This window comes from Amblyomma mixtum, chromosome 7 (genome assembly GCF_055824585.1).
Source record: "Amblyomma mixtum isolate Tamu chromosome 7, ASM5582458v1, whole genome shotgun sequence".
Classification (NCBI taxonomy): Eukaryota; Metazoa; Arthropoda; class Arachnida; order Ixodida; family Ixodidae; genus Amblyomma; species Amblyomma mixtum.
Genome location: NC_143018.1, coordinates 70,767,371 through 70,791,731, shown reverse-complemented (window position 1 = coordinate 70,791,731; position 24,361 = coordinate 70,767,371). Strand labels below are relative to the sequence as shown.

Here is a 24,361-nt window from a genome sequence, read left to right as displayed (position 1 = left end):
TGTTGAATTTGTAGTTTGAATTCCGACTAATTAAATCGAGTTTGTTTTGCAACTCTTGTTGCTCTTTTTTTTGCCTATAACGGTTGCACCGGCAAATTACTTCTCCATGGCATTGGCACCGGGAGGAAGTGAATTCAGCTGTCTGAATATCGATACGAAAAAATAGACATGACATTAATTCCAACGGTGGTCACCATTGTGAACCAGATGCCACTAACGTCATCATTTTAAGGATGCGAAGCTTAGAAAGCTCTTTTAACTTAAAATGTCTATATATTTTTAATTCTAACACAAAAAACCTGTATACAGTTCAGTAGGCGGCGTAGTGCGCGGCTACGGCTGCTTGATGACGATTTGGGAATAGGTTGGTTATATTAACTCTATGGGAATAGGCTAGTCGCAACCGAACATGACACTGCGCATGCGCACTCTAGGCACTCTATACAAAGTTTCGTGTTTGTATAACATGCCTCAATTCTTCCGCAGCCTGTTCAAAACATGCCTACTGGCGACGTCTGCTTGAGCCCATTAGCGACACGCCTGCTTTTAGAGCTTTGCAAATATCTTTAACTATAGTGCCAAACAAAAAGCAACATTTTATTGGGTTTCCTTCCGCCCCTTCTTTTGTTCTAGCACCAATGGATGATCGATATCTGGAGTACAGACAAGCCTTTGTGAAATGCCGAGGGGAGCGAGAACTTTTGACTATTGGCTATTAATTTCCTCGAAGCAGCGCGCTGGAAAACTCGCTGATGCAGTTCTCACGATCCTCATTTATGTATTCCGCTTCCATGCGCAACCTCTCTAATTCGTTCTGACTGTTTTCTAGCACAGCCGTAAGGTGGAACAGTGGTTGGCAGTCTCTGCATTGACTGCAGTGCCTGGCGAGATTTCCTCGGCCAGTTCCTAGCGAGCAACGGTGCTGTCTGAGCCTCTCGTTCAAGCACACCGAAGTCTGGCCCACGTAGTGATATCCGCATGGCAGGGGAATTCGGTAGACTACGCCTTTTGCACAAGGCACAAATTTCGTTTCGTGGTTCGTGCTGCAGGCGGTGTCCGTTCCGCGCTCGGGTTCCATCGGTGATGGACGGCAAGCCTGCGTGGACCGGTTGAGGAGGAAGTTTAGAACAACATACATGCGCCACAATCCACCAAAACAGGAATACACCTATACGGCAGTAAAAACGCTGTAAGTTGTCCTCTTGTGCCCGAGACCTTTTGAAGTACAGACCTGCACAGATGGCACTGCTCCAGCGCGCACGTCCTAGTTCACGCCTTTGGTCGCTAGGATAGAAACAATACCGGCGATGTGGCGCTAATATACACCTGTTGGAAAATCGACTCCTCCATAATTTTATTTCAAAGAGGACATTTTTATCGTATGTCCACGTGATCATTATTATGAATTTGTAAATGCTAGTTGCGATGGTGCCGTGGCGAAATGCAATGGTGTAGAAGGGAAGCCGGTTTTTTAGCTGTCCAAGAGCGGAAACAGTTGTCATTATGGCTGTTTTCATTGCTGACATTAAGAGTAGAGAAACACAAAGTAAATGTGTTTAAACAGAAATCACGAAATAGCAAACGATGATGATGATAATAGCAAGCGAACAAGGCCACTGAGCGCCCTCAACGGACAAAAAGCTAACGAAAGTTGAGGCAAGCTGCTCCGTAGGACCGCGCTATCTGTGCAGGTCTTTAGTTCAGTAGGTATTGCTTGTGCCCTCTGCTAAAGGACAGTTTACTCCATTTTGTGTAGAGTGTAGGTCACATATTCAATTTTCAATTCAATTCAATTTATTCTCCAGTTATACACTGGAACGTTCTCCGGGCTAAAAGGACCGACTGGGCCTTGACTGAGTCCCGGAGACGTTTACAGAGCAGCGACAGGCAGTACATACGGAGAAATACTATACAGTACAAAAATTAAACAGAGTATACACATATAAAAAGTACGTACATATATACAAAGCACACAAAAGAGGACACTTATACAGAGTTATACGACTACAAAATGCGAGGAAGAAGGCAATTACAATTTACTGAAATATTCGTGCAGCTTTTTGCGCGAAAAGTTATTCATATCTTTATGGCGATTTAATATAGCAGGTAGATTGTGTTTTATGGACTGCAATTTATAATTGGTGCGAAAATGAGGAACGAGCCAAGGGTCGGTGTTACGGGTAGCAACATTGTGTTCGTGGCGTGTCAATGAAGATACACGCTTTAAAAAAGATTGGAACTCTTTTGTGGAAAAGAGAAATGCCTTCAAGATGCGATACTCATAAAAGTGATGAATTCGGATAATATTGTAGTCAGCAAAACTATCGACGGTGGTCAAGCCAGGATCAATATTTGCTTTGTGGTGCATAATTTTCTTTTGAAGGACACTGATGTTGTTTATGTTGGTTTGTGTTGTATTAATTATTAATTAATTAGTATTTATTTATTCCGTGTACCCTCAGGGCCAGAGGCATTATAGAGGGGAGTGGTTACAAATATTTAAGAAAAAAAATGTACAGTGCAGCAAACTAATTAGTAATACAAAAATGATTGCTCCTAGTTATACATTATTAGCTGTTGGGTTCTTGGTGTGCTGGTTAATAGTATATAATACACAAAATACAGCGCAGCAATACAGGGAAAAACAAACAAACAAAACGCTCGTACAAAAAACAACAAGAATATAGAATTAAAAAAAAAAGATGATGCTCCTACTTATAAAAAGTTTTCTAATGCTGTTTTGAAGCGTTGGTTGTCAGTAATGGTAGCGGTAGATGCAGGAAGGTGATTCCACTCAGCAGCTGTGCGCGGAAGAAATGACTGAAACATGGCATTGGTTTTGCAAAATGGAATTCCGACTTTGTTATTGTGATCTAGCCTGGATGAAATGTATTGGGGAGGGGAGATCAGTTCGTGGCGAAGTGAAGGATGATAAAATATCTTGTGAAAAAGTGAGAGTCTAAGGGCTTTACGGCGAGATGCTAAAGATGACAGGCTGAGATTTAATTTCATTGCAGAGATGCTGGCAGTTCGGTTATAATTACATACAATAAAACGAGCAGAATTATTCTGGACCATTTCTAATGAGTGAATTAGGTTTTGTTGAAAGGGATCCCACACTGCTGCAGCATACTCTAGCTTTGAGCGGACCAGTGTCTTATATAGAAGTAGTTTTAGGGAAGAAGGTGCCTTAGAGAAATTACGTTTTAGATATCCCAGCATGCGATTAGTATTATTAATTACGTAAGAAGTGTGAATGGACCAAGTGAGGTTGCTAGTAATATGGATACCAAGATATTTGTAAGAAGAAACAGGATCTAGAGAGACATTATTAAGGTGATAGGAAGGTAGCTGGCCGGATGTTCTTGATACACGCAGAAATTTACATTTTTTGATGTTTAATTCCATTGACCATGATTGGCACCAAATACAGATAGCGTTAAGGTCTGATTGAAGAGAAGATATGTCATCGTCGCAAAATATTTCCCTGTAGATGACGCAATCATCTGCGAATAAATGAATGTTAGAGGAAACACAAGAGGGTAGATCATTAATGTAAATTAAAAAAAAAGTAGAGGACCAAGTACCGACCCTTGAGGTACGCCGGACTGTACTTTACTTGGCTGCGAGGTTGAGTCATTAGCAGAAACAAATTGCGAACGGTTAAAAAGAAAGCATTCGATCCAAGCAAGCAGTTTGGGATCAATGTTAAGTTGATGTAACTTAAACATTAGAAGGTTATGGCATACTTGTATGTAATTAGTACTCAAAAGCAAGCTGGAAAAGAAAATCTGTGGCTTAGCTTGGTTAAGCCCGGTAATTGCGAAAGCAATATCTGTACGTACGCCATGGTTCAGCTCGTAGTGTAGCTGGTGGTGGTGCTTGTGGTTAGACTTGTGGTGATGCATCGGTTATACAATCCAATCCAATTCAATCCGATGCAATCCAATCCAATGCAATCCAAACCAATCCAATGCAATCCAATCCAATTCCATCCAATCCAGTGCAATCCATTCCAATCCAATTCAATCCACTCCAATGCAATCCAATCCAATTCATTCCAATCCAATCCATTACAATCCAATCCAATGTAATCTATTCTAATCTAATGTAATCTAATCAAATATAATCCAATCCAATTGGTTAAACCCGGTAATTGCGAGAGCAATATCCGTACGTACGCCATGGTAGCTCGTAGTGTAGCTGGTGGTGGTGCTTGAGGTTAGACTTGTGGTGATGCATCGGTTATACAATCCGATCCAATTCAATCCAATGCAATCCAAACCAATCCAATCCAATGCAATCCATTCCATTCCAATCCACTCAAATGCAATCCAATGCAATCCAAACGAATCCAATCCCATCCAATCCAATCTAATCCAATGTAATCTATTCTAATCTAATCCAATCCAGTCCAGTCCAATCCAATCGAATCTAATCCCAACACCAGGCCGCCTTGTAAGTGCCCGGAGAGCGAGGCAAGCTCAGCTTTATACCGCTGCTGTAGCGTCACGTGGTCAGCTGCAGCGCCTCTGATGTGGAGCCTCCACCGCCGCGGCCGACCGCGCGAGCCGGCAGCCCATCTCTCCTCTGCTGTGACGTCATGTTGTCACGTGGTGTCACGTGGTCACGCTAAAGGTCAATGGTAGCTCCACCGCCGCGCTCGACGGGCTGTAGTATAGCTCTAGTAATATGCTTCGCATAAAAACAAGGCACGCAGTATCGTGTGTTCAAAAGAACAGCTTAACAGGCGAAGCTATCTCGGTTCCAAAACGCGAGTTTGCCATAATATTCTCTCACTGCAAGGAATTTCGTTCCTAAATTCAGCCTCAGCCGCAGCCACCCCCTTTTCTCCCCCGTTTAAAAAAAATGTGGTATAATCCTGGCTACGCCTATAGATTGCCCCAGCAAGAGGAATGCATGCGTGCTTTCAAGTTTTGATTTTATCCAGATCCAAGGAACAACACTAAGAAGGTGGTCACTAAAGACGCCTTCATGTACAGTTTTCATATTTCTTGTAAGCACGCACCTTAGAGTATAGCGGTTACGTATAGCGTGTTTATTAATATGATTATAATTTAGCTTAAAGGTGCATTAAAGAGGATTGATTCTGCGCTCGTCTTTTTACAGCGGGAATTCGAGCAGCACACTGCGAGCATTCTAAGAAACATCGAATCATTGTCCTGTGCGGCCGATTACCCTATTAAATCGAACTAAACGTTCCGGCTCCCGCCTTTTTTTTTTTAATCCCCCGCAGATGGTGAGAGTAGTCAACCAACCTTTCAACCAGTCCCGTGGCGGCTTTCCGCTCTGCCATCGGCGGAGTAATACGTAGCGATCGGCGAAAGCAAAGAGTCCACGTGTGTTTTTATTTCCACTGGCCTAATTTGCGACTGTGTAGTCTGCGATTGAAGCTATTTATTCACGTAAACCTAAAAAGAAAAAAAAAACGAAATAAAAGCGAAAACGAAGCCACGCGACTGGCTGAAAGGAACTCCACGCGTTGGCTGACTCCTCCTCTTTTCGAAGGTGAGTTCAAAAAAGTCGGGAGCCCGGACGTTTAAATTTTATCGAGAAATCAGCCACACAGGACAATCATTGGAAGTTTCTAAGAATGCTCGGAGAGTATAGATGGAGTTCCTGCGGTAAAAAGACGGTTCAGATTCCTCTTTAGTGCGCCTTTAAGCTACTACGGTCGGCAAGGAGGGGGTATACTGGAAGTATATTGAGGGGAGGAGAAGGGAGGCGAGGAGGAGAACGGAGGGGGTGGCGAGGAGGGAAAGGGCGCGCCACGGCGGCGCCCAGGGGTGGCCCACGCGAAGCGCGGTGTTGACGAGCTTTTCGCTTCAAAAGTGAATTACAAGAAAGAAAAGGACATAACGGAGTAGATGGCATAAAAGCGCCTGCTCTGACGGAGGGGATGGCAGGAGATCGAACGGCCGGCATGGGAACGGCGAGGCTAGTGCCCGTCCTCTCAAGGCTGTTCTGACTCGCTCGGAGGCAACAGCTGGGAACAGGGTCTGCCCGCTTGGTACTAATCACGCGGCTTTCTATCGCATCTGTACTTTGAAATGCTTTGAAATACGAGGAGAGACGGCGCAAAAGACACATGAACGACACACATATCAAGCCATGTCGCAAATTTACCGCGGTTTAGAAAGATCACAGATGCGGCAAAGAGTGACGGGTCAAACAGCTAAAAGTGGGTGAAACAAACCACTTCCACCCTCCAAGATATCTGATATCTTCTATTTCAGCTTTATCGATCGGGTTTTATCGCAAAAGTTTCCGTCTTTATGTATCCAGAGCGCATCAAATATCTCTCCTGTGCGCGCTTCTCGGTGCCTCTCTATATTATCTGTCTTGTTAAGGAATGGCTGTCAGTCTTTACAGTAAGAAAATTGAATCCGGAGATTGTTTCCGGTCGTTGCTTTTCAGGTTTGGGAGTGCCCACTCAGCCATAAGTTTAAAAAGCGGCCGTTCTGGCCTACGTTGACCACACGATAGTGGTATCTTGTGATACAACTATCGTGAGACAAGATATATTTGAAGCGTTCTGGATAAGTAAAAAAGGAAACCAGACATAACTTCACCAGCGATAGAACCAGACACAAGGAGAAGAAGAGCTTGTCTCGTTCTTTCGCTGGTGAAGTTATGTCTGATGTACCCCAACTGCCCACATGGGTACCTTGTTAAAAAAGGAAACCCTCGCGTTAGCATCCCATCGGTAAAGCTCTAAAGATAAATTGGATAGAGGAGTGTTTTGTTTTGTTTTGCTTGTTTTTAGTTCTTTGTCCCTTCACACTTTGACGCATCGTTGATCCATCTAAACCGCGGTGAATTGGTGATAAGTATTTGTTTCGGTCATCTATTTTTTCCGCCACCTTTCCTCTTATATATTTAAAAACGCAACTAATAAAGAGATCAGTTGTTAGTCAGCGCGTATCCTTGTTCCTTTCCTCCCGTCCATGCTTCCACCTTTTAAAGATATGCACCAACTAGCCCAACAATCTTTCCCGCATGCTTCATAATACTTCTTGAAGCAATTTTCCGTTCCAATTCAAGATTTTTTATACATCGAAGGGTCTGCGGTATGCATACGTACTGCACTTCTTTTTGCGAAGTTATTAGTACAAATGCGTACCATGTTTTTCTGCAGAACCAGTGGTTTAAACTGCTTCAGAGTAATGTCATTCGATCTATGAAAACAGCTAGAGCAAGAAACGGGACGAGAGAAGGCCACACTATAATTCGATCTCTAGAGTCATTTTGGTTGCGATTTTACCACACAAATTTGAGACATAATTTAGAAGTTCATGTCTCAGAGATGGTTACCTTGAACAAAGATATCACTGTTTATCGTTTTGGAACCCGCAGACTGTCATCATTTTGTGACGCATTATCTCAAGCGTTCGAGCATGCGTTTGTGGCCTCCGTCGCGCGTCCACAATCGCGCGTCCACAATCCACAATCGCTTGTACATGTGTGCGCATTCTTCACTCAGATGTGATTGTTTTTTGTCGTTGGCAATGCCGTCGCGTGCATTAAATCTATGCGCTCGTGCCTTCACTGATATTTTCGTTCGTTATATTCGCCTGATAGGCATTATCTGAACAAGTGATATCAATGAAATAAATAAAATAAAAAACAAATGCTCGTGTCCAAAAAAGGCGAAGAGTTTTCCCTAGATATAAATGACATGCTACGTCAACTTTGTTGACATGTGAGTGCTCACTATATACCTAGCGAAACGAGTGCGTAAATATGCATTTAGCATCGCGTTCTCTCCCAAAACATGACACAACTCGAATGCATTCCTGCAGAGGTGGTGATCCAGGTGTAGCACGGATCAGGCCATCAACTTTGTAGCGAAAGCTACATTGGCCACGAACTTGCGGTTGCGCTGTGGCGGTGCTGCGAGGAGGCACAGAGACCGACCGAGAGCCGTTGCCTAGCAACCGCCGCAGCTGGCGGACGCCTCGCACCTCCCCGCGCCAACTGTCATGACGTCACACCACGCGCCTCGCCGCGGAGCCGCCGCCGCCGTTTGGTATGACGTCACACCACTTTCCTCGTTGTTGTGCTCGCCTTAGCTTTCGCTACATATATCCTGGCATAGCCGAGTTAAGCCACTGCCAATTTTTGAAGGGATGAACGAGACCATGAGTCCAGCGAATGGGATATAAAATTAGTTATGTTTGCAATATTCGCCTTCCGCCGCTGCTGTTATTGCGCCTGCCAGAGCATTGTAAAGCCATTCTCAGTCCCTATGGATTCCTCCGTGCAGGCGAGGAGCTTATAAATCGGGAGCTTCCATTTATAGCGTTGATGAGCGTGTCCGCACCATTTGTGCATAAAGATTACGATAATAATATGTGAAAAAAGTTCTTCCTGGTCAGCTTGACGAGCCCGCAGCCCTGCTTTGTTTATATTTGCAGGAGCAACAAATCACATTGTATCATTCAGATTATTATTATCCGGATTGTTAACAGACATTGACACTTATTTATTTATATGCGGGGATTAAAACATGAGTCAATATGTTAGTTCAAGGCAAGGCACAGGTGATATCGAAATGATGGCGATATTGGCCCTTGAATAATCAGAAAACGTAGGTTAAATCGATCTCGACTTCAGAACATAAGGTTTAGGTGGTGTGAGATATGCGAATTCGTTTTCAGGTGCCTCTGACCTCGAGCAGTGTGAGGTAACTATCTGCCCTGTAGTTACTGCCGTTCCCCTCAACTTCGTTGCTTTCATTTAGCCCCTTTTCCATGCTGTCAAGAAAAAGAAAACCTACTCGTTCAATACAATACATATGTGGTTGTCGATATAAACTCCGCTTTTCCACCGAGTTGCTCTTTCTGGTCCTTACCTCTAAGGGTTCCGCAAATTCTGGAAACGAGAAATGCTCCTCGGCTTCACGTTCAGTGCCGTCACTTTGCTCCACTCTTTCCGAACCCAGCGGACGGCGTCCTTCGGGCCCGATCGAATGAGAGTCGAAAGGACGTTCATATGGCGTGGGCCTTCCACGGCATTCGCCATTTTGTCCTTGGCTGGCTCCGCCGCGCATCGATTTACTTGCACTGCGTTTAAAAGAGAAAAACAAGTTGTACGTTAGATACTTTTTCCAACGATACATTCTATAAAAATAAATTAAGTTTTGCTATCAGCTGCAGTTACGGCTGCAAAATCGCCTCAGTAGCCCCCGCGAAATTATATGCATTAATGAATAAAGTACAACAAATTCACAGGCACATCTAATTATGGCATGTGTTGGCAATGCGATAGCATTAGATGATGTTTATTCTTTTAACGGAAGTGACGTCACTTCCGCTCTAATGACAGCAGCTCCTTCCAGCCAATGGGAATAACCCGGTCTTGTTACGCCAATTCCCTCCAGCCGATGGCCGAATTCTATGACCGAATACACATTTTTTCCTCCGATGTGGGATCGCATTAAAACGCGTCTCATACCTCCATTCAGATGCCACTCGTGACTAGTGTTAAAAAAAAAACGGTAAACCTGAACAGCTCCGTCCAAAGCATAGGAAAGGCATTTGGTTTGGCTTTTGTTCTCTTATCGGTATAGCGACGTTATAGTTTTCATTCAATCGCCATTTAAGGCTTCTTGTCGTTCTGAGTTGTGTGACGTGAAACGTAACTCGAGACATTTTATGCGAAGCATACTAGCCGCACAACCGAGCTCTTCCTTGCTGCGCCGCGCGCGGCCGCGTAGCTACCACTTGACCTACATCGGCGCACCACGTGATATGACGTCACAACAGCTGTGAAAGCTGGGGCTCAACTCGTGCGCTCGCTTGCGGACGCGCAGCCTCCACCGGCGGCCTAACTCCCGCTCCTTCCGCTAGGGGCGCTGACGTCACAACAGCTGTGAAAGCTGGGGCTCAACTCGGGCGCTCGCTTGCGGACGCGCAGCCTCCGCCGGCGGTATGCTTCGCATCCTAGGCTTAACCATATTTCAAAGGCATGTAAAAGTTAAGTGCAAAGCATCACAGTCGCTGGCAAATTACCATTGATATGCTACAGTCTGTCAGACAGGCATTCTAGATATTCAGGGATACTTTTTTCCGCGCCAGAAAACCTGAAGCAAATCATACACACTGCGGTTGACAGAATCTACTACAAATCCACTCCACCTTGGGGGATTCTCAAAAACATTTGACCAACACAGTTCCCACTTCGAGTTACTGATCAATTCGCTCTCGCCCTATAGCCGTCCCAGTTAGCTTAGTTGGTAGAGCGACTGCTCAGGTGAAGCGGTGGTCCCGGGTTCAAACCTCGGACCAGGACGAATTTTTCTTTAACTACGAAGTCTCTGAGAAAGCTTTACAGCTTTCCTTTGTAGCCGTATTGGCGAGCTCGGGTGGGTGCCTTGTAATTACTCTCTTATCACAAATCTACTCCACCTCGATCGAATGTTTTAGGAGAACCGCCCAAGGTTTAGTAGATTTGTAATAAGGGAGTAATTACTCTCTAACTACTCCACCTTGGAGATTCCCCTGAACATTTGACCAGCCTGTCTGTACGTATACGTCGGAATGCATGCTTCCAAGATTACTGTTTGGAGAAACATCATTTAATGTGTTCTGCAGCTTACGTTAAAAAAATTGGCCAGCCGCGATATGAACTGTAGTATGTGTGCTGGCGCCAAAATTTAAATAAGCGGCGCGCACTCTGAGATAAAGCTGCGAGTTCGTTATGGATACGTCTGCGAAATATCTACCAGAAATGATAATATTGCCCTCCTCGTTAACAAAAACCTGTTTTATGCTTAAGCATTTCTTTTAATGCCTTCCGCGCCTACCCCGTATGTCTGAGTCTTGTTTACATTGAGCTCCAGCACGTAAGAGAATCCGCTACCATGTTACAAAACAAAAAGACTCCTGATGTTCACCGGAAGCGGCCGCTGTGACATTTTGAAGCAGAGCAGTGTTGAGAAAGGGGTAAAAAGGGAAGCTGTCCTCCAGCGCACTCCCGTATAAGTTGGTCAAATGTTTAGGGGAATCCCCCTAGGTGGAGTAGATTTGTATGTGGTAGTAGATTGGCTGCGCTCTGGTGGATGTCAATGAGTAACTACTCCCTTATTACTCCCGCAGAAAAGGGAGCGTACAAGAGGACAGCTCACTTTACTCCCACGTAAAGTATACTGCAATTATAAATGGCACCAAATCTTGCTCCTAATATTCTCAAGAAAACGCTTTCACACCATTGTCCCTTGAAGCGCACTCACCTTATCGAAGACATTTTTTTTCTTTGTTCACAAATCTCTGAACAGGAGCAGAAGGTTACCTCCTGCTCCAAAAAATGCTTGACATGTGGGAATGACAATGCGTGACAGAAAAATATAATAATTTTGCATTAATTTTAGCGTGCAGCTAAGATGCATCCTACAACCACTGCATATATATATATATATATATATATATATATATATATATATATATATATATATATATATATATATATATATATATATATATACCAGGGTCTGGCCTTCGTCAGAGTGACGAAGGCCAGACCCTGGTCGAAACGTTAGAATAAAGTTGTTTTTCTACCGTGTGTTAACCGAATTACGTTTATGTTCCACCGGATCCATCCCATCTTCACCCCCTTAATATATATATATATATATATATATATATATATATATATATATATATATATATATATATATATATATATATATATATATATATATATATATAATATATATATATATATATATTAAGGGGGTGAAGATGGGATGGATCCATATATATATATATATATATATATATATATATAAGTTCAGGTTATTTGAAAAACATAAATACCCCCGAAAGCAGAAGATTTGACAGCCATCGCCGTAGCTGAGCGGTAGAGCACCGGACTCGTAATTCGGAGGTCGTGGGTTCGGATCCCACCGGCGGCATGTGGTTGTTTTTTCTTCTGCTTTTCTAATCAATTAGCTTTAAGCGATAACATATTCAGTAATATTCTAATTGATCAACACCACAAAATAAATAAATAATTCAAAAAAAATCCCCTGTGCCCCTTGGTTTCTGTGGCTGTTGGCTTCTCTCATATATATATATATATATAAAATCACTCCTGAAGAAGATCACTCCTGAAGAAGAAGAGAGAGATATATATAAAACCACCGGTCACACACCCAATCCCTCCCCAACCTCCCTCTTTCGAAACACCTCCGCGAGAAAAGTCACGAGTTTGACAAACTTAAAGTAACAATACTACAGAGTGGCTTCAAAAACACTCGTGAGCGCGAGCAACGGGAATCATATTTTATTTTTAAATTTAACACAGTGCAAAATGGCATTAATGAAACTTACGGCACCCTCACCTCTCTTCCGAGGTCAGGGGCCTACGAAATTAAACAAAGCACCACTGACTAAGTCGTCTGAGGTCATACCCCTTTCTGCATGCCACACCTGTGCCGTTCCCCCCCCCGGGTGTGCTCACCTTGTGGTCACGCGAATGCCACACAATTTTTTTTATTTATATTTTTTTCTTTTTAATTTTACTATGTAAGCTCACATTTTTTATATATATTTTTTTACATTCCTTCCAATACTTCCCCTCAACCAGGGGTGGGTGCACTATGCTGGGTGCGAAGAAAAAGCACTACTTTAAAGGTTTTCTTTTACCTATTTCACTTTTTTTTTCGAGGTTTCTTCCTAGATCTTTTCATTTTCTCTTTTTTTTCTTTTTTTTCTTCTCTTCCGTTGTCTGCTCTCTCTGTTGGAGGGTCCTATTTTATATTTTTTTTGCTCTCGCGGCCAGGAGAAGGAACAAGTTTTCGCATTTTTCTACGAAAGTTGTTGCACGGCCACGCACCTGTCGAGCACCTCCCAGCTGGACACGACTGTCAATAAGCAAGCCTGTGGTGCTTAACAAAGCAGAGGCCGCATCTGGACGTTGTATTTTCTTACTGAGTACCTGTTCCTCGCACTCTTTGTGTGTGTGTGTGTGTGTGTGTGTGGGTCGCACTGCCTCTAATAATTTTTTATGCGTATTTTTCTGCTATATGCTATGTGTTTCCCACTTACCTGTTCTGTGCCCGCCCCTATAAAAGGGGATGCATTAACAATGTAAAATCACTCCTGAAGAAGATCGGTCTTCCGATCGAAACGTCGAGTTGAATAAATATGTTTCCTTTAACGAAGCGTATACTTCGCTATACGCTATATATATATATATATATATATATATATATATATATATATATATATATATATATATATATATATATATATATATATATATATATATATATATAATGCATTCTCCGATAACTTTACCAAAGTGGCCCCGATTATATGCAGACTTCTCAGTCACATCGGTCCTTGGAATTCGAGCTAAATTCTTTTAAACATCAGAATATCTAATAAAAAATATCATAATAACCCGGGAATATCAGAAAAATACAGTGTATCTGCTCGCGTTTCAAAAGTTGCCTGTTTGGCGCTGGTTATTAGAGCTTCTCCAACGGAACCAAACACCGTGCGAACCACTGTGACTGTCACGTCAAGAAAAGCACCAATGTAAGGGAAACTGCTGCTTGCTGTGAAAACAACAATACAGGCCTCTGCTGCTACTTCGAAATGTTGCTACAAAATGCTGCCACATAGTTACCTGAAAAAAACTGAGCCAATAACAAAGTGCACCCGCATTTCTTCGTTTCATCTCATAGACGATCAACCAGGTATAGCCCCTCTCTCTTAGTTCTTTGCCTAGCTTTCAATAATGAACTCGCCCAATATTGTTGTGTTGTCCTCAAGGAAATTATGGCGCGTACCCACTGCGGGGGATGGGCCAAGACACAGGCGACGACTGACAGGGGCCCAAAACGTAAAAAAATAAATAAAATAAAAAATTATAAATGTAATAACTAAAACAACAACAGTAGTAATAATAATAACAATAAGTTAATTAATTAAAAGGAATTTACAATTGTTATTTAAATGAACAAATCAAACACTGTGAGATGATTGACTGAAAGGAAATAAACGTGTCTTGTTTAGGAAGCTTTGGCTACAGATAAATTTTGAACATAAGAAAGAGTTTAGGATGGCCGCCGTTTAGTATCTGAAAGGAAAGTTTGAATGGCGGAGAGCACAACCCACTTACTGAGCCCAAGCGAGGCAGCACCAAGAGAAAGAACAACCCCAGCAGACAGACTTAGACCGAGCTGTCGTAACAATGTGAGCAGTATATGTTTCGTGATTCGCAATACTTTTTTCTTCTTTTCTCTGAGCTCTCGAGAACAACAATTGTTCAAATGCTAGTGCTACAGGTTCTAAAGGGAATTCTCTCTATCGTCAGACTTGATGGTATCTCACCTTGTCGAGTTGATGGCTTCGCATCTTGAATGGTGGGCAATTATACTCCTTCGCGGGAAGCGTTCTCCGCATCGAGGACACTGCGCTTGGGCGAGCATACAGTCCCGTGAAAGGTGCTTCGAGAGGTCGAGGAGTTTTCCACCGAAAGCGCATCCAGCACGGCTCCCGGTGTCGTTCGGGCAGTACACATCTCGTTCAGCCAGGTCTCTTAGCGAGCATTCAAGTTTTAAGACATCGGATTCCTTGAATCTTTCTCTATCTATAGGACATTTGGGGGTGCCTTTCAAGATCAATGTCTTGCAAAACTCACACACGCTGTGGCTGCATGGCAGGAGGAACACCAGTGATGGCACGATGCCACAGAGTTTGCACACTTTAGTCACAGGCAGACTCTCCTTGAAGGTGACGGTGCACGATGGGAAAATCTCGTGGAATCCCAACAACTTATACCTTCTGCCTCGAGTGGACGAAGTCATCTGAAAAGCAGGAAAAAAATTGTACATTACAAGGCATTGCGTGCGAGATTCCTACATTACTGAGCGATACGGAAATTACTGCCCGGTATACTGGCGCAGTACGCAAGAGTATTTAGATCGTGAAAATTTTCTCAAGCACGCCAACAAATACTTCTCACTCACATACTTATTGGCCGTGCAAAAGCCCATAGATATGTCAGCACAAACAAAAAATTACTTCATATTATTGACCTTCAATGTGATATGTAGCATGTTCTGTAATGATAGCATTGAGAACTGCTTCTGGCCCACTTCAGTTCAGTTCAGTTCAGTTTTATTCCTTAAAGTCCCCCTTTTCAGGCGGTGTTACATAAGGGGTGGGAATACACTTGAAAATGTGAAAAAAAAAACAGCAATGATTAACATTGAAGATGATCTGTTACACGCGCTTGAAAAACAGATGGCGAGGCGACGACGACGATGTCACAGGGAAGGCCGTTCCAGTCTGAAGCTGTTCGAGAAAAGAGCGATGCAGAAAAAGTAGTAGTGTGCGATGGTGGGCGTGCAACTTGCAGTGGATAACTGGTGCGGTGAGATATGTGTGCTGCGGCTGTGATGTACGGTGCTTGATTCAGGGAAGAATAAAAAAAACTTGTGAAAAAGAGCGAGGCTAGCGATGCGGCGACGAAATGAAAGGAGTGGCAATCCGGATTTCACTTTCAAAGTTGAAACACTGGTGTCGTACGAGTATGAGAAATGGATGAACCGGACGGCACGATTTTGAACAGATTCCAATGCAGTGATTAGATATACTTGGTGTGGGTTCCAGATGGCAGATGCATATTCTAATTTTGGTCTTACCAATGATTTGTACGCGAGCAGCTTTACCTCAGGTGGGGCAAGACGGAGGTGACGCTTCAGGAAACCTAGTGTTTTATTTGATGCTGAAATGATGTTACTGATATGAGCGCGCCATGAGAGATCAGGAGAGGCGGTGATTCCCAGATATTTATGCGATTATGTTAGCTCATTCGGTGCATTATGAACTGAGTAATAAAAGCGATAAGGGTTACGACGACGAGAAAAAGACATGAGTTTGCATTTAGTAGGATTAAGGGACATCAACCAAGTATTGCACAAGTTTAATACACTGTTAAGATCTGCCTGAAGGGTGTGTTGATCATCACGATTGTTAATGGTACGGTAAATGACACAATCATCGGCGAACATTCTAATGTTGCAGGAAACATGCATGGGCAAGTCGTTAATATATATTAAGAATAGAAGGGGTCAAAGGACAGATCCTTGTGGGACACCGGATGTTACTGGGACGGACTTAGACAGGTGGCCGTTAACATAGACAGACTGCGAACGATTAGTTAGAAATTCTTCAACCCATTTTAAAATATTAGCGTGTAGGTTGAGCTGCGAAAGTTTTAGTAATAGTCGGCGGTGAGGGACCTTGTCAAAGGCTTTCGCAAAAACTAGAAAAATGGCATCGGTCTGCACGTTACGGTCGAGGTTAGCATGTAAGTCATGAAGGAAGAGTGCTAGTTGGGTTTCGCATGAAAGGCCCTTGCGAAATCCGTGTTGTGAAGGATGGAAAAATTCGTTTGCGTCAAGGAAGTTGATGATTTGTGAGTATATGAGGGTAACATGTGTGAAATAATGAATATGAAACGTCCCTCAAGAGAACTTTGGCATTTCTATGGAATTCTTACTGTGTGCACTTTGCTAACTGCGCTGTGCAATATCCTTCTGAAGGCACTGTGGCAATACCGTCGGAGCTTCTTTGGAGACGACTTTGATAACTGCTGTGAGAACACTTTGGGTACCGCGCAGTGCATTGTGGTCTAATAAGGGGAAAGTTACGAAAAAGGACAGGCGTGGTAACAGTAGCGTGAAGGGCAGGATGCGTGGAAGCTCGATCACATTTATTGCATCGAGGGGAAGGAATTAATTTATTAGGAGAGAAAAAGTGCAATATTTACACACGATGGCCTCAGCATCTCATCTCTCGGTTATCAATGCCAACGCTAGGTGTGCTGTTTTGCGGTGGTGTGCCTGACTAGAAATCAGTAGCTGTAGGTAACAGAGCCAGAGTTTATTCATTCAAATAATTAGGGTTCATATTTTTTAAATCCCGCTTGTCATCATCTTTACCCGGCGATTAGAAGAAGGCAAGAAATATGCTAATACACAAAAAAGGAGATATCGCATTGTCCTCTATAATTACCTAAGAATATCTCGCATGAACAGAGCTTGCAAAACGCTCTACCACATCATCCCTAAGCACCTAACAAACCTCCTTGATACTGAAACCTTTTATCGTCAAACCAGCGCTGAGTCCAGCGCGGAATATAAATAATCGCAAAGCTTGCAGAGCTTGTGCATGATCTTGTATTTACCAATAATAACTGTAGCCAAACTGATATAATATATTCGACCTTTTTAAAGCATTCGATCGCGTTGCCAAGGCAAATTAACAGCATGATTACGATTTCACCGGAAGTAAAAAAATATTAGATTGGGTTACGAATTTGTTAACAAACCAGACACAGCACTTTTCCAGCGTATGCAACTAGCGACAGTGCCTCTCACATCAGGTGTCTCCCAATGGTTCGTGCAGGAGCCGTCTTTTTTTATTTTCACTCATTACATTACGAATAATATTGATTCCATCATTAAACCTTCATCAATGATCGCATAATCTGCAAGACAATCAACAGTAAACAAGATCGTATTTCTCTTAACCATTCAGTGGACAACTAAACCGACTGGTGCAAAAAATGGCAAATAAAGATACACACGACTAAAACGATAACAGAAAAACCGACTACATGATTTTCCATACTTTATTACTGGCCGAATACTGAAGAAAGTTCGTCAGTATAAGTACTTAAGCATCACACTAACTTCTGATCGCATATTGAACGCGCACGTTGTTAACGTGCCACCCCAGCGGGCGAGAGAAAAAAAGATGCATGAGGTTTCACTATAATGAGCGCATGTTAACTCACTACACAGGACATCTACAGCGAAACAATCAGGCATCGGACTGCCGTGTCCATAAAAAAAGATGAGGGTCGGGGGACATACCATTTTCTTTGTGCCAAGCAAAGAAATTTTTTATACAGACAGTAAAACATTTCAGACGTTACGCACATTCTCAAGTCACCTTCGACTTTCCAGTACAGTTTCAAAACGCATTCGAATCGAAACACTTTCACGGTGTTTTAAGCCTGCGAATAATGTACCCATTTGAAATAGATCGGCCGCCAGTATTGTGTGAGGGAATACAAAACTGCCTCCGTCAGGAGCCCTGCACTTATGAAGAGCACAATAATAAAGACAACCAGACAACAGCTAGATGCATGCCATGGCGATAGTTCTTTTATATTAGACCGTTTTTTTAATATATAAAGATTTGTCAAGCACAATGACTTCTACTTTTTGGTGTAGGCTTTGGATGGATAATGACTGATGTTAACTGCAGGCCAATTAACTTGTCCATCTTAGATCCGCAAATTGTGGTACACGATGAGAATGCAATTCTTGGCTCAAAACTTTCCTACAGTCATGCACCCCGCTATTACAGCCGAAAGTAGCCGACGTGGAAAAAAAGGGGGCGGAGGGGGGGGGGGGGGGGGGCAATTATTATGCTTCAAACCTGGGAGTTCTAAAGGTTCCAGTTTGCATCGTGGACACCACCAGAGTTAACTGCCGACTTCCCGCGAACATCTCTCACTGAATCCTCTGAGCACATACTCACCTTTATGTCTGGAAAGGTCCGCAATCGGTTCGAAACTGAAGCTTCTCGCCTGAATGTGCCTCACACTTATAGTCGGTACGAAAAGAGCAAGGGTGACTCAGAACAGAATCAGCACTATCTGGAACTTTACCCGCTATCATTCACGTTGGAAGAGAGCAATAACGCTGAGATAAGTGCTTCGTCGTGACCCTTATCTTTCGCAGCTGCGTCTGCATTCTATCTTTTTCGCCTCCTTTTGGTTCTTGCTATCTCGACACACTAGTATCTATTCAGGGTGTGGGCAATCGAGGGATATCGAATGACGGCGAAGATTTCTTGGTCTGCTGACGTCGGTGGGTAGAGTTGTGAGTCTTACGGCGTTTCCCTGTCCATATATAGCAAGCCTGCAATGCTGATATCTGCTGCGACGTCACATCGAGCTGCCCACTGACGCCCTGTATGGAGGTTGCGCTCGGGATGAACCAATGGCAACAGTGCGTGCGGATGCGACAAATTCACAGATTCCTGTACAGACGCATAAGTTGCTTGCATTTATCAAAATGCAACCCAGAGGTGCGTGAGGTAAAACTTTCATTAACTGAAGAAAATCGTGTCCCTGTATAAAGCTACCCTCTTCCCAGCAAACCACAAACCTCTCAGAGACGTCTAGCTAGACGTCTAGACCTCTCAGAGACGTCTAGCTAGACGTCTCTGAGAGGATTGTGGTTTGCTGGGTTCTTTAGCGATTAGATGTCTCCACTCCAGCATTGCTTTTTAACTCTTACAAAGCCTAGAAACTGATATCAGCACTGTAAATGCATCCCTTTCGAAAGAACCGTGGGATCTCCATCTATCTACAAATAAAATTTACTTCGCCTTTTTAATTGTAATCTCCTTGAAGTACATCCTCAGAAATGAGGTTCTTTCATTTGTAACACAAAAATTATCTTTTGGACTTCCTTATAGGAAATAAGTTTTCTCTTATGAAGGCGTCTGAGTAACAAAAGTCTCAGTGGTGGAAGCTTCTAAGTTATGCCAGATTCACAGAGGAAGCGATGCAACGAGTGTGAAAACTTGGTTAAAATTCTTGCCACGTGAATCAATCTCCCCGTTAATGCGCCGTGGAATATTATATGAAATGATTAGTTTTTAAATGACAGAATTCTATACATGTAGTTCGTCTATACATATACTCGCCACTGACCCCACTCCATGTGGTGCCAGTTTTTCCGACGTACGCTCAAAAATTGTGACGCAACCGATTTTGTATTGCGTTTCCGGGTGGTGTCACCCGATTTATCGTTGCATACTAGCTTACTTGTGCTAGTCAAGTTGGAGGCTAGCTTGCGAGAGGGATTCGAGCCGACGACATATGCACCTTCAACGCGTTCCCAGACCTTCGTATCAAAACTAAAAAAAGTCGTACAGCGTTCCGAGTGACGTCATACATGGCGCCAGCGGAGGCGGCGAAGCCAGTGGGGCTACTGCCTGCAGCACTTTAGCGTTCCCCCACGTAAGCGGTCTTAAGTGCCTGTGCCATTTAAAAAAATGCATTGTAAATTATCCCCCCGCTTGCCTGTTACTCTGCATTAAGGCAAGAATTTTATAGCGAACCTCGAAGACCCTTTTTCAGGGACCATTGAAGGGGAGAAGAGGGCCTTGACCATTTTTACCGCAGCGGTGGCCTAGTGGTCTGAGCATCCGCCTCGCACGCGGGTGGTACGGGGTTCGATCCCCAGTGCCGCCCGCCGGGTACCCACCGGTGGTGCAATGGGTACAAGCTTCCTTTGTGCTCTGATTAATCAGGGTGAAATTCTTCGGGAATGGGTCTTCGATCCCACCTTCAGTAGAAGAAAAATACCTTGCGCCATGGCGTTCATTGGACGCAGATGCTCTTGCACCATAAAAATTCCCTATCATCATCAACATTTTTATTATTAAAAATATCATGATGAAATTAAGTGTGTACCCGTGTTTTGTCTTGCCGCTGTAAAAATATAATTTTTTCAGTATATCTCAATTAGTTCCCATATTATAGGAAAATAGCTGAAATCTAATTAGTTAAATTCTTACGGGCGGTTAAGACAACATATTTCTAAAATTGTTGGTTTCGATTAAAATGGGAGTCGAATTTATGAATATTTAGATTCGTTACTTCAAGGAAGGTTCTCAAACCCTTCCTCTTTTGAATTCGGCGTGGAAGAAGGCCAGGAGGCGTGCTTCTGGATGATGATGATAGAAGAGCATATATTTACAACATACATGTACAAAAAGTCAAACTGGAAAACAGCAGAAATGAATTTACAAAAAGAACAAACTTTGCGTTACTTTACTCATCGACCTAGCAGGTTAGGGCCTAAGTAGCACTGTATTACATGCTAAGCACGGAGCCCCAGCTCAGGCTCGACTCCATTCGTTTACTTCGGTTTTTATACCCTTAAATAACAAAGAAATAGGGGCGGTCATTTTCAGTGGCCCGCCCCAAGCATCAACTCTCCAATCAAACATAGGCCTACCACGTGGGTTGGGCTCAGCCTCAAACTTCGGGTCTCGCTTGTGGGGACGCACTCGTCCTCTGTGGTTCGCTTTCCCGCATTGCACCCCCTACTGTGGTTTGTTTCCCCGCAACGCACTCCCTTTAGTTGGGTTACTTTAAATAACAGGGGAGGGCACTCGCGTCGCAACGACACCAGCGCCACGGATGGCGTGTTTTGCCGCTCGCGCGCGGGGTAAGACGGGTTCTCTTCTGCCATCAATGACAGCATTTCTTCGATGAGATCAGTTCAGAACTAATCGTTTCATACAATATTCCAAGTTTTCCTACTCATTACATTGCTTCCTCTGTGACTTTGGCATAACTGTGAAACTTTGTCCACTGCAACTAATGTTACTCAGACGCCCTCATGAGAGACAACTGATTTCCCATGAGAAAGTCCAAAAGATAATTTTTGTTTTGCAAATGAAAGAACCTACTCTCTGAGAATGCATTTCAAGAGGATTACATTTAAAAGCGCGAAGCAAATCTTATTTGTAGATAGATGGAGATCTCACGGTCCTTTCGAAATGGATGTATTCACAGGTCTGATAACAGTTTCTAGGCTTTGCAAGAGTTAAAAAGCAAAGCTGGAGTGGAGACATCTAACCGCTATATCTTGTGAGAATATTTCATTGCTCACATCCTTTCCGGCTACCACTTCCGTCCGCAACCGCAAATGATAGATTGGTTTGGTTTGTTGGGGTTTAACGTCCCAAAGCGACTAAGACTATGCATGAGAGCCGCCGTAGTGGAGGGCTCCGGATATTTCGACCACCTGGGGTTCTTTAACGTGCACTGACATCGCACAGCACACGGGCCTCTAGAGACCCATACTGAAAGGAGAGGTGAGCACTATATTGGGACACGGGTTTCTTCAATTGATCAAAGTTGTAATTCATGCACCGTGGGGTTGCGTTTCGATAAACGTAAGCAACTTATGCTTGTGCAGAGGAATCCGTGCATTTATCGCATCCGCAAGCACAGTCGCCACTGATTCATCCCGAGCACAAACTCCCTACAGGGCGTCAGTGCAGCTCAAGGTGACGTTGCAGCAGATATCAGCATTGCAAACTTGCTATATATGGACAGGGAAACGCCGTAAGACTCGCAACCCTACGCACACACGCCAGCAGCTCAAGAAATCTTCGCCGTCATTCGATATCTTTCAATTTCCTGTACCCAATATAGATAGCTTGTCGAGATAATCACAACGGAGAAGAGGGCGGAAAAGATAGAATGCCGACGAAGCTGCGAAAGATAAGGGTCACTGATGCAGCGTTTATCTCAGCGTTATGGACATTTGCTCTCTTCCAAACGTGAATGATAGCGGGTAAAGTGTCAGACTGTATTTTTTTTTATTCGAGCTGTTTGCCATTAGGCATAATGAAAAAGGGAAAGAAAGTTATAAAGAGGAGTGCAAACAAGCTTCGCTTAAAAAGCGGCAAAAGTTGGCGATAAAGCGATTATCTTGAGTCCACTTGCGATAGTCGTCTGCAAACTGTGTTTATCCTGTTCTGAGTCACTCTTGTTCTTTTCGTACCGGCTCTAACTGCGAGGCACATTCACGCGAGATGTCTCCGTTTACGACAGACTGCAGACCTTTCCAGGCGTGAGGGTAAGCACGAATTTTTCTTGCTCGGTGGATTCGGTGAGAGATGTTCGCGGGAAGCCGGCAGTTAACGCTGGTGGTGTCCACGATGGAAACTGGAACTTTCAGAACTCCCAGTCTTGAAGCCTAAAATGAGATCACTGCCGCGACCCGCATTGCAGCAATGCGAAAGCAAAACGTCGACATCCGTGGCTGTTCTGACGTCCATGTACTATATCGACGCCCATAGCTATTTTGGCGTCTAAATCTACGCGTTTAATTAATTAACTACACCTCATCAACCAAATTTTTTTCCCGCGGCAGCATTTTATCGCACGCTATCTGTCACAATCACACATTCATATTCAGAGAACGACGTAATCGTGCGGACACTTTTTCTGATGCGACAGGGCCATATAATGCCTCATATTAAATTTCTTTTTTTTATTTTTTCACGCCGGCTATTTCGGCTATAATAGCGGGGTGCATGACTGCGGAAAAGTTCTGAGGCTAGAATTGCATTGTCATTGATACCACATTTTGAGGAGCGGCAAATCTAAGATGGACAAGTTAATGGCCTACAGTTAATTAAGCTATTATTCGTTTAAAGCCTACATAAAAGAAAAGTAGAAGCCATGTGTGCATGACAAAAACTTTATAAAGAAAAACACGGCGTAATAGAAGGGAATTCTCACCGTGGCAGGCACACAGCTGTTGTCTGGTAGTCATTATTATTATGCTCTTAAGTTCAAGTATTATGACGGGACCAGTTTTGTTTTACCTCGCACAGTACCGGCAGCCGAGATCTGAAGGCAAGTAGGAACAAATTTCAAATGGGTAATTGATTTGCCAGTGGGAACGAATGCGTAATTGAGTAGCAGGCTCAAAGCGCCGTGAAAGTGCTTCGTTTCGATTGGGTTTTGAAACTCTTCTGGCAAGTCAACGGTGACTTCATAATGCGCGTAACGTGGTCTGAGCGTAAACGCTCTTGCGTGTATATAAAAAAAAAAAACAGGCTGTGGTTTAGCTCTGGTTAAACCTGGAGCGACTCCAGAGCTTCGCCGATCCGCTGGCAGCAGCAGCTGCTCCGCGCCACGTGACCAACCGGCTCAAAATGCTCAAGGCCACGGCGCCGCCACGGAGCTCAAAAGGTGCCACGCTGAAGGCTCGAAGAGCTGGCGTAGTGTAGCTCTCGCTACAAAATATCCTTGGTTCAAAAGAAAACGTTGCCCCCCCCGCCCCCCCCCCCCCTCCCACCCCTACCCATATCCACCGTGTAAGAAGTAGCTTACACCGTGCCCATATCTTTCTTTATGCACACGACAGGCTGTCACAAGCTGCCTCACACATCGCAAAAGTCACGGGAGGGTCCCCGTTTCTCCGAACGTGTTCCAAGTTCCAACAGGATTCTCGGGGGCAATGACCGGCCAGTCCGCGTCCTTGAATGGCTCGCGGCGAAACCCAACTGAAGGGATAAAAATGCGGGCCAGTACGCTCTGTGAGAGAACTTTTTTCGCCGCTCTTCCCTGAAGAACATTTCACAGCTAAGGCCAGCTGTAAGGCCTGAGGCAGCAGCATGTGCCACCTGTCACGGACAATGCGGCGGCGCGCTCTCCCTCTTTCCCTACTTCTTTCTCCCCTCCCCTAACCCCTTTCTATGACACGCAG

At 43.8% G+C, this 24,361-nt stretch overlaps 1 protein-coding gene across 1 annotated transcript; it reads right to left on the bottom strand.

Annotated features, from left to right (window-relative positions):
• Positions 1 to 162: 162 nt before the first annotated feature.
• LOC149336418 (uncharacterized) lies at positions 163 to 14,839 on the bottom strand. The gene is made up of 3 exons (XM_089554712.1): positions 14,364 to 14,839; positions 8,876 to 9,086; positions 163 to 1,096 (listed from the first exon to the last, which is right to left on the bottom strand). The coding sequence occupies exons 1-3, from the start codon at positions 14,837 to 14,839 to the stop codon at positions 716 to 718; spliced, it is 1,068 nt and encodes a 355-aa protein (XP_089410838.1). The 3' UTR covers positions 163 to 715.
• Between the last annotated feature and the right edge of the window lie 9,522 nt (positions 14,840 to 24,361).

What these genes read in the sequence shown, in the direction of transcription:
- LOC149336418 (XM_089554712.1), bottom strand. Translation starts at nt 14,839, where the DNA reads ATGACTTCGTCCACTCGAGGCAGAAGGTATAAGTTGTTGGGATTCCAC. An exon ending in GAAGCCATCAACTCGACAAG is followed by an intron (nt 9,087 to 14,363) that starts GTGAGATACCAT and finishes TTTTAAACGCAG; the next exon opens with TGCAAGTAAATCGATGCGCG. An exon ending in AATTTGCGGAACCCTTAGAG is followed by an intron (nt 1,097 to 8,875) that starts GTAAGGACCAGA and finishes CGGTCCACGCAG; the next exon opens with GCTTGCCGTCCATCACCGAT.